Below are 14,507 nucleotides of genomic sequence, written 5' to 3'. Positions count from 1 at the left end.
CTGCCAGGAGACTGCATTAAAACTACACCACTGTGCTATGCAGTCAGATGGAAGACAGGCTCGATCAAGTTGTTTCAGGCTGCGTTTGTTCACGTCCGTCAATTTCTCCCTCCCCTCCATCACTTTCCTGTGTATTTGCATTGCTGTACGGAGAGAAATGGGCCTACTTTCTGCACCACTGAGTGCCACTCCTGTGACAACTGAGAGGATAGGAGATGATGTAAATGTTGGGTAGTGTAGGAAGGCTTATAGTGATGGACCAGATGTAGAGAGGATAGGAGATGATGTAAATGTTGGGTAGTGTAGGAAGGCTTATAGTGATGGACCAAATGTGGTGAGGATAGGAGATGATGTAGATGTTGGGTAGAGTAGGAAGGCTTATAGTGATGGACCAAATGTGGTGAGGATAGGAGATGATGTAGATGTTGGGTAGAGAAGGAAGGCTTATAGAGATGGAAAACATGTGGTGAGGACAGGAGATTATGTAGATGTTGGGTGGTGTAGAAAGGCTTATAGTGATGGACCAGATGTGGTGAGGATAGGAGATGATGTAGATGTTGGGTGGTGTAGGAAGGCTTATAGTGATGGACCAGATGTGGTGTGGGAAAACTTATTGACTCAAGTGGGGCCCTCACTCGAGTATAAGCCGAGGTGGGCTTTTTCAGCATAAAAACTGTTCTGAAAAAGTAGGCTTATACTCGAGTATATATGGTACTTGTAACTATATTATCTTGCTGGGTGCCTCCAAATGTATGCAGTCACTCCTGCTACACTCATGTGTATCATGCATTTGTTATAGAAAGTAATGTCACATGAAGCCTGTTTCATCGCCTTTATTGGTGCTGTATTGAAGGGGATACGGTCATATTGTCGACCACACTTAGATCGACAGTCATTAGGTCGACACCGTTGGGTCAACAGTTGTCTAGGTCGACATAGGTGAAGGTCGGCAGGTGGCAAGGTCGACAAGGGACAAGGTCGACATGCATTTATGTCGACATAACGTTAGGTTGACATGGGTTAGGTCGGAAGGTCGACATGCTTTTTTTACAGTTTTTTTTAGCTGACATGTGCCGACAGGCGGTATTTCATTCCCTACCATCCACTAGGGCGTGGTGGGAGAATAAAATAGTGTTCCCGAAGCATCGCGAGCAAAGTGAGCGATGCGAGGGGAGGCGGTTTACATCCAACTGTGCAAAAGCTAAATCTCTTTCTAATGGACAAAACCATGTGCACTGCAGGTGGGGCAGATGTAACATGGGCAGAGAGAGTTAGATTTTGGTGCGTTATTTTGTTTCTGTGCAGGATAAATACTGGCTGCTTTATTTTTACACTGCAATATAGATGTCAGATTGAAGTACAAACCCCACCCAAATCTAACTCTCTGTGCACATGAGATGTCAGACTCATTTTGCATTTGGAGAGTTAAAGATGCACTCCATGACCTAATTCCTATGGATATGAACAGTAGTGGTGGAATGGAGAGCGCAATTGATTAAGAGGCTGCTGCCCATTATAACATAAAAGGGGGTACACCGCCCCCCAATGGACAAACATATGATATAATGAATAGTGTGGCACACTGGTATTTGTGAAGTCATATGATGTCATAATAATGGCACTGAGGGTTTAAAAGCAGAGCTCAGCCAGATAAGAAAGAAAATGCAAATGAAGTAGAGAGACCAATAACAACATGGGGGACATTGAGGTTCTTAGCACAATAATGTGAGCCCGCCTACCACGTCAAGGTGACCTCATCAGGTGGGTGGAGGGGAGGGGATTTTTTACAATTTTTTAAATTTTTTTGTAATGTTTTTCTGTTTGTTTTTTTATTTGTTTTGATTTTTTTTATTTGGAGGAGAGGATGGTGAGATTGTGCTAGGCTATTCTATGCTGTGCTTAGCTAAGCTATACTAAGACCATGAGGGTTTAAAAGCAGAGCTCAGCCAGAAAGGAAAGCAAATGCACATGAAGTACAGAGACCGATAACAGTAACATGGGGGACATTGAGGTTCTTAGCACATTAATGTGAGCCCACCTACCACGTCAAGGTGACCTCATCAGGTGGGGGGGAGGGGCGTTTTTTTTTTTTTCTAAATTTTTTTTTTAATTCTTTTTATTTTTTTTGAATTTTTTTTATTTTTTTGAATTTTTTTTATTTTTTTGGAATTTTTTTTATTTTTTTTGAATTTTTTTAATTTTTTTTTAATTTTTTTATTTTTTTCGGAGGAGGGGGAGACTGTGCTAGGCTATTCTATGCTGTGCTTAGCTAAGCTATACTAAGACCATAGTCTTAGCATAGCATAGCTAAGCATAGCATAGAATAGCATAGATAGATTTAGCTAAGATTATGTTGAAACTATGCTAATCTATGCTGTGCTTAGCTATGCTATACTAAGAACATGGTCTTAGCATAGCATAACTAAGCATAGCATAGATGCTAATCTATGCTGTGCTTAGCTATGCTATACTAAGAACATGGTCTTAGCATAGCATAACTAAGCATAGCATAGATGCTAATCTATGCTGTGCTTAGCTATGCTATACTAAGAACATGGTTTTAGCATAGGATAACTAAGCATAGCATAGATGCTAATCTATGCTGTGCTTAGCTATGCTATACTAAGAACATGGTCTTAGCATAGCATAACTAAGCATAGCATAGATTAGCATAGTCTTAACATAATCTTAGCTAAATCTATCTATGCAATGCTATCCTGTGCTTAGCTAAGCTGTACTAAGAACATGTTCTTAGCATAGCGTAGCTAAGCACAGCATAGAATATCATAGTAGTCTCACCAAGTTGGTTGGGGGAGGGGAGGGGGGGAAGGGGGTTAATCTGAGTCAGTTGTCTTCCCACAGCATGCACGTCTCATCATTTTGGAGACCTTTAACCTGAGCGAGCGAGGTTTCATCTGCTCGGCTGGGGAATCAGGTGTGCATGCGGCAGCATCAGTTTTCATCTCTTCCGGCTTTTGCAGGACCATGACTGATGGCTTTGGCAGAAGCATGACTGATGGCTTTGGCAGAAGCATGACTGATGGCTTTGGCAGAAGCATGACTGATGGCTTTGGCAGAAGCATGACTGATGGCTTTGGCAGAAGCATGACTGATGGCTTTGGCAGGAGCATGACTGATGGCTTGTGCAGGACCTCGTCTGATATCTTGGGCAAGACCATGTATCCCTTCTTGGCAGTAAGTGGGAATCCCACCTCCGGCTTGACCGGGACTGCCATCTTCAGCTTGACTGGGACTGCTGGCTTGGGCAGGACCTCGTCTGATATCTTTGGCAGGACCATGTATCCCTTCTTGGCAGTAAGCGGGAATCCCGCCTCCGGCTTGACCGGGACTGCCATCTTCAGCTTGACCGGGACTGCTGGCTTGGGCAGGACCTCGTCTGATATCTTTGGCAGGACCATGTATCCCTTCTTGGCAGTAAGCGGGAATCCCACCTCCGGCTTCACCGGGACTGCCATCTTCAGCTTCACCGGGACTGCCATCTTCAGCTTCACCGGGACTGCCGGCTTCACCGGGACTGCCGGCTTCACCGGGACTGCCGGCTTCACCGGGACTGCCGGCTTCTCCGGGACTGCCGGCTTCACCGGGACTGCCGGCTTCGGCATCGTTGGGACTGCCGGCTTGGCCCTGCCCTGGGTCACTGGCTTGGCCCTGCCCTGGGTCACTGGCTTGGCCCTGCCCTGGGTCACTGGCTTGGCCCTGCCCTGGGTCACCGGCTTGATCTTGGCTGGGGTTAGATCTGAAAATACAGAGACCTGCCCATGTTTGGGTTCCACAGGCCGAATCTGAGGCCGGTTTTGTTTTGCTGACAGTTCAGCAGGCATGACAACTGACTTCTGCTTTCAGCTCTCTAAAGTGTGACTTGTCTTGTCAAGAGGTGGCAGCAGAATGAGGACAGTAACTCTGGGCACTTATATTTATAGGCTCGCCATTGCAGAATTCTAAAATAGAATGTTGGCGGCAGCAGAATTCTAAAATAGAATGTTGGCAGCAGCAGAATTCTAAAATAGAATGTTGGCAGCAGCAGAATTCTAAAATAGAATGTTGACAGCAGCAGAATTCTAAAATAGATACAGGTCGAGTATCCCGTATCCAAAATGCTCGGGACCAAGAGAATTTTGGATAACGGATTATTCCGTATTTCGGAATATTTTTATATTTCAATGATGTATTTTGAAGTATCTTGCATTTATGCTGTATAAACACATCAAACACATGAAATACACACAAATATATTTTATTTGTTCAAAAAACAAGGTTTCAAACATGAAACAAAATTTGTGTACTATCTCAGGTATTGAATTTGAATGCCAAGCAATCATTGTCTTGCACATATATAATGGCAGTTACATATCATTCCCTCAGTAATGTTGTTACAAATGTCCCCAGTGAGTTTTTAGCAAAAAAAAAATATTTTTTTTTCACTTTCTGGAATGTATGGTTTTCGGAATAATTCGGATAACGGATATTCGGATACGGGATACTCAACCTGTATTGAAAACACAGTATTGATCCTTGCACTTACCGTATATACTCAAGTATAAGTCGACCCGAATATAAGCAGAGGCACCTAATTTTACGACAAAAAAACTGGGAAAACTTATTGACTCAAGTGGGGCCCTCACTCGAGTATAAGCCGAGGTGGGCTTTTTCAACATAAAAACTGTTCTGAAAAAGTAGGCTTATACTCGAGTATATATGGTACTTGTAACTATATTATCTTGCTGGGTGCCTCCAAATGTATGCAGTCACTCCTGCTACACTCATGTGTATCATGCATTTGTTATAGAAAGTAATGTCACATGAAGCCTGTTTCAACGCCTTTATTGGTGCTGTATTGAAGGGGATACGGTCGTATTGTCGACCACACTTAGGTCGACAGTCATTAGGTCGACACCGTTGGGTCAACAGGTGTCTAGGTCGACATAGGTGAAGGTCGACATGCGTTTAGGTCGACATAACGTTAGGTCGGAAGGTCGACATGTTTTTTTACTGTTTTTTTGAGCTGACATGTGCCGACAGGCGGTATTTCATGCCCTACCAACCTCTAGGGCGTGGTGGGAGAATAAAATAGTGTGCCCGGAGCAAAGTGAGCGATGCGAGGGGCTGCGGTTTACATCCAACTGTGTCCATGTCGACTGTGCCGACATTCGTGTAAAAAGACTGCAAAAACCTTGTCGACCTAACCCGTGTCGACCAAACGCTGTTTCGACCTAAACCCATGTCGACATTGTCCCATGTCAACCTTGCCACCTGTCGACCTTCACCTATGTCAACCTAGACACTTGTCGACCTTCCCAACTGTCGACCCAACGGTGTCGACCTAATGACTGTCTAGCTAAGTGTGGTCGACAATACAATCCACACCCGATAAATCAAAGCAAGGGGTTCTATGCACCTAGATTGTACAGTATGCTTTTATTAAACATGTGAGGAGATATTTGGAGGTAATTAAATTGGGAATTAACTGTAGTCTGGGATTTCCGGGTAGATTCTTCTTTGTGGGGGAGAATTGCTATCAGAAAACCATGGGGATGATTCTGGTTCACTTGCAGAAGCTAAATCTCTCTCTAATGGACAAAACCATGTGCACTGCAGGTGGGGCAGATGTAACATGGGCAGAGAGAGTTAGATTTGGGTGCGTTATTTTGTTTCTGTGCAGGATAAATACTGGCTGCTTTATTTTTACACTGAAATATAGATGTCAGATTGAAGTACAAACCCAACCCAAATCTAACTCTCTGTGCACATGAGATGTCAGACTCATTTTGCATTTGGAGAGTTAAAGATGCACTCCATGACATTTCCCTAATTCCTATGTAGATGTTGGGTGGTGTAGGAAGGCTTATAGTGATGGACCAGATGTGGTGTGGATAGGAGATGATGTAGATCAGGGCTGGGCAACACCGGCCCTCCAGATGTTGATGAACTACACATCCCAGGATGCTTTGCATTAGTTTTGCTATGTGGCCATGCTGAAACTGATGCAAGGCATGCTGGGATGTGTAGTTCATCAACATCTGGAGGGCCGGTGTTGCCCAGCCCTGATGTAGATGTTGGGTGGTGTAGGAAGGCTAATGGTGCCCACACACGCACCGATCCCGGCGGTGCGATGGGGTGCGCGCTCCCGCAGCACCTCATCGCACAGTACAAAAAAGTATGTGCTGCACATACTTTTTGTACTAGCTTTTTATCGCATCGCATCACATCGCATGCACATTGCATGCACAAGGCATACGATGCGATGCGTGCTAGTTAAGCACAGAACGCACGCCGGGATCGATGCGTCTGTGGGCACCTTTATAGTGATGGACCAGATGTGGTGAGGATAGTAAATGATGTAGATGTTGGGTAGAGCAGGAAAGCTTATCGTGATGGACCAGATGTGGTGAGGATAGGAGATTATGTAGATGTTGGGTGGTGTAGGAAGGTGTGTAATGATGGAATAGATGCTGTGAGCTGTAAAAGTAGGTGAGGAGATGAGTAATGTAGATGTTGGATGGTATACAGTAAGTATTAGTATACAGCAGTAAACCTTGCCCGATGGATGAAATAATGGTCCGTTGTATCGGAGTGTGTGCAGATACAACAATGTCGTCCCATTTATGGATTTGGTAGGGAATGGGATCATTGGGTCAACCTAAGGATGGTCAACAGTCATTAGGTCGACACCGTTGGGTCTACATACCTCAAGGGGTCTAGGTCGACATGGATTATGTCGACAGTCAAAAGGTCAACATGGGGTTTGTTTACCCGAATGTCGACACAGTCGACATGGACACAGGTTTAAGTGTGCTCGCCATGCTTCCTGCACACTATGTTATTCTCCCACCACACCCTAGTGGATGGTAGGGAAAGAAATACCGCCTGTCGGTTAAAAAAAAAAACGGTGGAAAAACCCCATGTCGACCTTTTGACTGTCGACCTAACCCATGTCAACCTAACGCATGTGGGTAAGGATTCATGCCTGCTTTTTTAGAAATTATATTTTAGTATCTTTTTTTTGCCAACATAACACTGTTTTTAGGTAATAAATTTGACTTTTGAACCTACTTTCCGGCGCCTGTTTTAAGTTATCACACCCATCCACTTTCTGCATGTGTTGACCTAACACATGTTGACCTTGAGCCATATCAACCTAGACACCTGCCGACCTTCCAGTATGTCGACCTAATGACTGTCGACCATCTTTAGGTCGACCAAACGACCATATCCCTTCAGTATTCTGGACTGTGTCTCCCCTCCTGCTGCTTTGTGTCACCAGGGGAAGGCTTGCATGAGTCTATATATTAAATAGCTTCCATACAGTGGCGTAACTATAGAAGGTGCAGGGGATGCAGCTGCTATGGGGCCCGAGGGCTTGGGGGGGCCCGAGGATGCAGCAGGCAATCCCCTGCATCCTCTATAGATACAGCACTGCCTGCTACCTTTTCCGTCAGATCCGGGAATGAGGCGGGTGCTGGGACAGGACAGGCTGCGTTTAGCGCCAGACTAGAGGGCGCTGCAGCTGCCCCATCCATTTGCCGGGCGTTTGCACACTGAGATTGTGGCGTGCTAACAGCGCAGGGACGTCGGAGAGACAGCGATATAAAGCTCAGCTAATAGTAGGTAACGGGAGGGGGGATTATATGTGCCTTAAACTTAAAAGCCGTTTTGTGCCTGCTGCCTTCTTCTCACCTGAATATCCCTGTGACAGCAGCCCCCCTCTCCCACCTGCGCGTGCCTATAGACCCATCAGCAGGTGTCAACCTGCTTCCACCCTCTCACCTGAATGTGCCTGCCACCCCCCCCCCCCCTGTGACAGCCTGCCCCCTCACTAAGATGAAAGTACCCCCCCCCCCCCCAGTAAGTGTGTGTGCCTGCACAGCCCTTCCCTGCAACAGTCTGCCTCCCTTATCTTACCTGCATGTACCCACTGATTTCCCCCCCCACACCACAAGTGACAGCCTGCTTCCTCCACTCTGGCTTTTGAGCATGCCTGCAACCCCCTGCAAGTGACAGCCTGCCACCATTTTCTCCTGCACATGCCTGTGACACCCCACCCCCAGTGGTGCAAGTAGAATTTTTTTCTTGGTGGTACTGATAGCTTCCACCAAAAATGGGCGTGGCCATGTGTCATGAGGGGGCATGGTCACACAAAGCTAGGGGAGTGACTTATACCCACTTTAAACCAAAATCCTTGGTTAGACCTGATCTTTGTACACAGGAGTTTCCAGGGTTGAACCCAGCTTTATACCCCATTTACACAGCACTATGTCCCAGGTCGGACCCAGGTCTGCGCCATTTATACTGAACCTGGGTCAGCCCTGCTTTTCCCTTTGGATGACATTAAAAAATGTCCATTTTAGGACTGATAAACTTCCAGTCAACCTTCCGTCATTGATTAAAAAAATAAAATAAAAAAGACATGAAAAGTTAGCATTGAAAAATGTCGGTTTGTTTATTTTGTTAAATATTTTTTCAAAAAGTTTTATTCAGTGCTCAAGGACACATAGCGGTATAAAAGTACAGCATCAACCATGTGAGCTCCCCTGTGGAACCTGGGTTGGGACCATTTACACCACCCACGACCCAGGTCTAACCAGTGTTTAACTTCGGTCAGGACCTGGGTAGGAAACCAGTGTTACTGGACCAGGGTGGCCCCTTTTACACCAACACTGACCTGTGTCCAACCTGGGTTTCTCACTTGGTGTAAAAGGGGTATTAATGACAATAGTAGCATGGCATTGGGAGACAGGGAATGAGAAACAGGGAATGACTGGGGGTGGGTTGGCTCTTGCTTGGGGAGAGCCGGGCAGCTTGTACTTACAATTGTGGAGCCTGCTCTTCATGCTGTCGGCACCGTGTGACAGGCTAAATCAGCAGTAGCCAGTAGCTGCATACAGCACCAATCATAACACTGGGTGGGCGGGCTGCGGATGCATTATATTTAGACTTACAATAAAAATAGAATTGACAGTGGGTCAGGGAATAAGTGGTACTGCGTACCTGCAACATATTTCTTACAGGTACTCCGTACCACGCCGTACCCCCTTACTTGCAACACTGCCTTTATTGTTATATATTGTATTTGCTTTAAACAGGAAGTAGACACCATCAAGTCCTGCCAAGAGAAGATGAGACGACATCTAGAGAAGATTGCATCACAGCTCGCGTAAGACATGTTTGGGCCATTGTTCTATAACTTGTGCTATCAATAGGAATGTGCCCATTTACAGTAGAGGTTGGTATTGCATGACGAGATGGAAGAGATTCATAGACACTTGAACATACGCCTTAAAGGGACATTATTATTGTGTTTACGGTATGTTCTCTCATTGGTAAAATACATTTCTATGGAATTCATGATAACACATAGTACACAGCCATGGTGGTTCCTATGTGCTTCTGTTTATACAATTGATAACAGTGTTGTACTATGAAGTTATAAAATAAATATATAGAATAAGGTTTTATCTGGAAAGACAGCAATGACAATGGTGGTGGACACCATACATCGTTATGTCACTTGCACTATATGACACACACCATAATGCCACTTAAACTATACGCCACAGAGCATAATGCCACTTACAATATACGCCACACACTATAATGCTGTATACCCCTCCCCCACACAGTATACACCACCCCCATTATATACCCCCATACACACAGTATACACCACCCCCATTATATACCCCCCCCCCCCCCCCCACACACACACACACACACAGTGTGAAACATCATAAGTGAGATCCCCATTGCCCTAGTCAGCAGACATATGTGGGGACACTAGGACCCAGCAGCTTAAGGCTTCACTGGATGGGTCACATACTGGGATCCCTTGAGAGGTGACAAATAGGGGAACCACAGGCCATTAGAAGCTAGGCTGAGGTGTTGGGTGAGGTGGAGCAGCACTGAAAAGAGACGGTGTGCAGTGCGGGATTCCTGCAGTGAGGACTAGCGGCGCTGACCAGCTCCATGGTGTGTGTGTGTTGAACCAGTGAACTGTACTTGAACTGTCGGCAGCAGGTCTCTGACTGCTATGGAGAGGGGAGAGAAGCCTGGCAGCAGCAGTTGCGGAGGCTGGCAGTGGTGAATGAGGCAGAGTCTCAGGCAGCAGCCTCCATAGAAACAGGTGTGGCTTGCCGGGGTGTAACTTGCAGGGATGCCAGGACAGAGGCTTCACTAGTGCAGTGGGAGGAGCATTAGGCCGAGCCACCATGTCAGCCATCCATCAAGGCAGGCCACCTGAGAGGAGGACCCAGCAAGGATGGGCCCAGCTGTGCAGTTTACATCCAAGGTGACAGCGCACACAGTTTAGACCTCCAGCGGTGGCAGGACTGCAAACCAGGTGCGGGCTCCAGCAGTACTCATGGTTGCCGCCAGTGTTCCCTCTAAGCTGTGCGCACGTGCGCGCGCACACAACTCGAAGAGCGTGCGCACAGACATTAGAACAGAGCGCACAAAGCAGCAGTGGTCCTTTTTTGCAGTTTTGGACTCAATTAATGTGTGTTTCACCCATTAATTACATTGTGTGCTGTGTTTTGAATGTTTAAATGTTTAAAACTATTTTGAAGTAAAGTTAACACAAATGCTGAACGTCATTTTCCAGTTATATATAAGTGACGCACAAAATTTTAAATTTCCTTCCAAAGTTGCACAGCCAAAATCTTTTGCCGCACACAGCCTTTGTACAATTAGAGGGAACATTGCCGCACTTCCTTTGCTCCCTGCAGGCCCCACCTGTGCTGGCTTTCCCAAGCCAACTGTCTTTCCCAAGTCTGCGGCAGCATTGTTACGCCACTGAAAGTCTAAAACAAATGTTCATTTTTCAAAATTTTTTGTTCATATACATAAATTGGAGGATGATTCTGCCCATGAAAACTTACAGATTAAAGAGAGGAGAGAACTAAAGCTACAGAGCTGCAGTATCACAGAGTACAATGTCAGAACCATGGCTACCTTCTTGGTCTGAGAGGATTTACAGGGTAACTGCAGAGGTGGCACAAAATAATGATTTATCACAAGCTTAAATGGGTTAGAATACTTCTCTGTAAAGAGATATTTGCGGTATTTTCAAAGATCAAGCCAGAACTTACAACTTAAATTGTGATCATTCTGAAGTATGTGATATATAGCTTTAAGATTTGAGATGCCTTTTTGTTCACTTCTTTTATATATACGTATATGCTTTTATCCTGAAGAAGGGACAGTGGACCCCGAAATGTAGATCACTTATTAAATCACATGGCTGCATAGATGCCAATTTATGCTTTTGCTGGTGGGTGCTCAAGCCAAATATATAGGGGAGTGGCTTTATGGGAAAGGGGTGGGGCCACAAAATAATACTGATTTATATTACGCAGCACAGTTGTCTCCAATATTCAAATTATGGCAACAGTGCCAAATACATAAATACCCCCACAGTGCCAAATACATAAATGCCCCCACAGTGCAGGTACATAAATGCCCACACAGTACCTGTGCCAGCGACGAGGGAGGGGGAGTGCAGTGGGACACGGGCGGGTAGGCCGCTGCTGAGCGGGTGGGTGCTCATCAATTTCCGTGGGTGCTCGGGCCCTCAAGCACCCACAGAATCGGCACCTATGCATGGCTGAACCTTATTAAGTCTCTGAGTGGTCACCTGCAACTTAGTGGTTTTATCTGTCTAACTATCATCTATAAATGTGTGTGTATGTATGTATATGCATATGTATGTGTGTGTGTGTATGTATATATATATATATATATATATATATATATATATATATAATCTTCCCTCGGTAGGCTTGCAGTAAGAGTCTTATGGAGACTTACCCCAAAAATCCCATGTTTTTGTTCCAGATGTATAGGTGTAAAGATTTTTTCTTTTGGTGTTGTAATGCGGTATAATGGTGGATTAACCAGGAGAGCTTCACATGATGTATTAAAGGTATAATGTGTAACTGTAGAACTACCAGTAATCTAACAGTGGAAGGATTTATCTACACTGTGTAACAGAAAACTACTTTGAGCTCTCAGATGAGGCTTGGTCTTCTGTCCTGTGACCATAATTCTTTCTCCAGTTCAAACAGGTCGGCTCAGCATGAGCTGGAAAGGGACATCAGTGACAAGCAGACAGCTTACCGTATCGATGATAAATGCCAGAACCTGAGAAATACATCAGATGGAATTGGCTACTACAGAGGAGTGGAACGCATGGATGCATGGTATGTTCATTTCAATTATCTCTTGACTGTTAGAAGTTTGAGAGGCTGTAAATATTTTACAAGCACTCAATATGCAGACACTAGTATTTTATAAGCAAATATTTGCCTTATGCAGATAGAGTCGCTCTCGGCTAGCCTTCCTATGGCGATTGTACCGCTAACCCGCCACAGCGAACCTAGTCGCAAGGCAGCGCAATACGTATCACAGCGTGGCGTTTGGCTATGGCAGTACCAGATGAGTACAATACCAGCTATCATCCACCAGATGTCGCTTTTTAAAATCTCCACTGCGCATGCATAAGATGTGTACTGCAAAGCTTTAGTGAAGTAATCCAGATTGCGTGTGCGTGAAGTGACTATAAAAATGCTCTGTAGCGCAGGAACTACTTTACTACTACCGTACATTACTGTGCTGTTCAGTAAGTTAGATAGACACTTTTATTACCTAAATACAATTGCATGGATGTGTCTCATTACATTATTTTATAACTGGCTATGGGACAAGTGAGCGAATACTGAGGGTACAATTAATACTTTGCCAAGAATGTGGCGCACGTGCGTGTGAGGCGCACGTGAAAAAATAACCGTAAAGTACAGTATGAATCTACAGTACCTGTAGCATACTGTAGGTACAGTACAGTATAGGATCCACAGATATACAGTACGCTACAGCAGGAATGACATACAGTACAGTACCGTATGAGCAGGACAGACTCCAGCACAGAGGAGGTTAACAAAATGGCTGCCGGTAAGCCAAGGCTTCATGGGAGCCCACAACTATTAAGATATAGTAGCAATGGTATACAGTAGGTTCCACAGGTGTAAGGGCACTGCTGTCCAACCTACTTCTTTGTGAAAAGAGCGGATTACTGTGAAAACAACTCAAGAACATCTAAGATGCTCGTGCGGCTCATTTCGCTACAGCTGCTTCTGAATAGGAGCATTGGCTATCACCAAGTGTTGTAGGCTAGTGAATAAGCGTGCCGCTCTGCATGTTGTAGGCCCAAGTTTGATTCATAAAGGGATTTTTTATATGTTATTAACACATTTAGGTAAGTTATATAAAAAGCTTTCCGTGTGTCTCCATGATTTCTATGTTGTTGGAAACCTGCTCCGCGCAGGACACATGTGGGTGCGCCATTTGAGTGTTTCCATAGTCACAGCACAGTCATACTGGCTGGTAGACATGCTCGCCCCTACAGCCACGGAGAGCTCAATCTTTGTGGCCTGGTGGGACAGACCACTGCCCAGTAACAGGGCTACACTAGAGGCCTACCAGAGAGCGAGCTGTGCAATATGGGAGAGGTTCCGCAGGACGAGGACAGTGAGGTCCCTAGAGAGATGATGGACATTGTCTAGCGGGACCCCTGACAGTCCGTAATGGGCAGTAAGTATTGTACTATACCATGGGCGATTTTCTGCTTGTTGCAATGGGTTGATTACATGCTCATTGCCACGGGAGATTTCCTGCTTGTTGCGACTTGTTGCCATGGGGTGATTACATGTGATTACTGTGGCAGATTGTATTCAGAGGTGCGTGCATTACTGTGCCACAGTGTATGCTAAGGATTTTCTCCTTGTTGCTGGACGAGCGACACGTCCCTCCAGCGAACAAAGAGCCTTAACTCCCGAGTAGAGTAGGGATATCCCGAGGGCCTGTTGGGCGCTGTGCCATTGTGTTGCATGTACTGTAGGTAGCCTATAGCACTGTCACAAAATGGTGAAACCGGCTTCCTACATCACACGCTGTACATTATGCCGTGCGTTACATGCCGTTCATCTTGCATACGAAATGGATTTACATTGGTTTTTACTGTTACTTTATTTGAAAGCATATTAGCGTATTGAATCGCTCGGACTGCTAGTTATGGAAACAGCTGTTTGTGTGTCTGTAAAATATTATTAGGTGCAGCTTTTTAAAAATGTACTGTGTGAATGGTGATAGCAGCCAGCCAGTGCTCATGAGTGTACAGTAGGGTTACCACCCGTCCGGGATTACTCCGGACAGTCCGGTAATTAGACCGGGTGTCCGGAGTCCGGATGGGTGCCATTCCCGGACTATACAATGTCCGGGAACTGGAGAGCGGACTGGAGATCCTGCACAGCGCTGCCGGGGACAGTCAGCTAGAGACCGGCAGCGCTGTGACTGTGTGAGGAGGAGGACGAGCAGTTCCGCCTGTGACTATTTCAAATATCGCGCCTGCCCTGCTCGTGGTCAGCCAGCCAATCGGGTGCGGCAGCTCCTGATTGACAGCTGGACCGCGAGCAGGGCAGGCGCGATTTTTTAAATAGCGC

At 45.6% G+C, this 14,507-nt stretch overlaps 1 protein-coding gene across 1 annotated transcript in view; it reads left to right on the top strand.

The window, feature by feature from the left end:
- TEKT3 (tektin 3) overlaps positions 1 to 14,507 on the top strand; it is a 50,321-nt gene that overhangs the window by 26,432 nt on the left and 9,382 nt on the right. The window contains exons 4-5 of the mRNA XM_083145533.1: positions 9,102 to 9,172; positions 12,069 to 12,212. Of these exons, the coding sequence (XP_083001659.1) occupies positions 9,102 to 9,172; positions 12,069 to 12,212 (215 nt within the window). The remainder of the gene's footprint in view (positions 1 to 9,101; positions 9,173 to 12,068; positions 12,213 to 14,507) is intronic.

This window comes from Crinia signifera, chromosome 6, assembly GCF_055691185.1.
Source record: "Crinia signifera chromosome 6, ASM5569118v1, whole genome shotgun sequence".
Taxonomy (NCBI): Eukaryota; Metazoa; Chordata; class Amphibia; order Anura; family Myobatrachidae; genus Crinia; species Crinia signifera.
The sequence above is the reverse complement of the archived record's forward strand: the minus strand, read 5'-3'. Positions and strand labels throughout refer to the sequence as shown.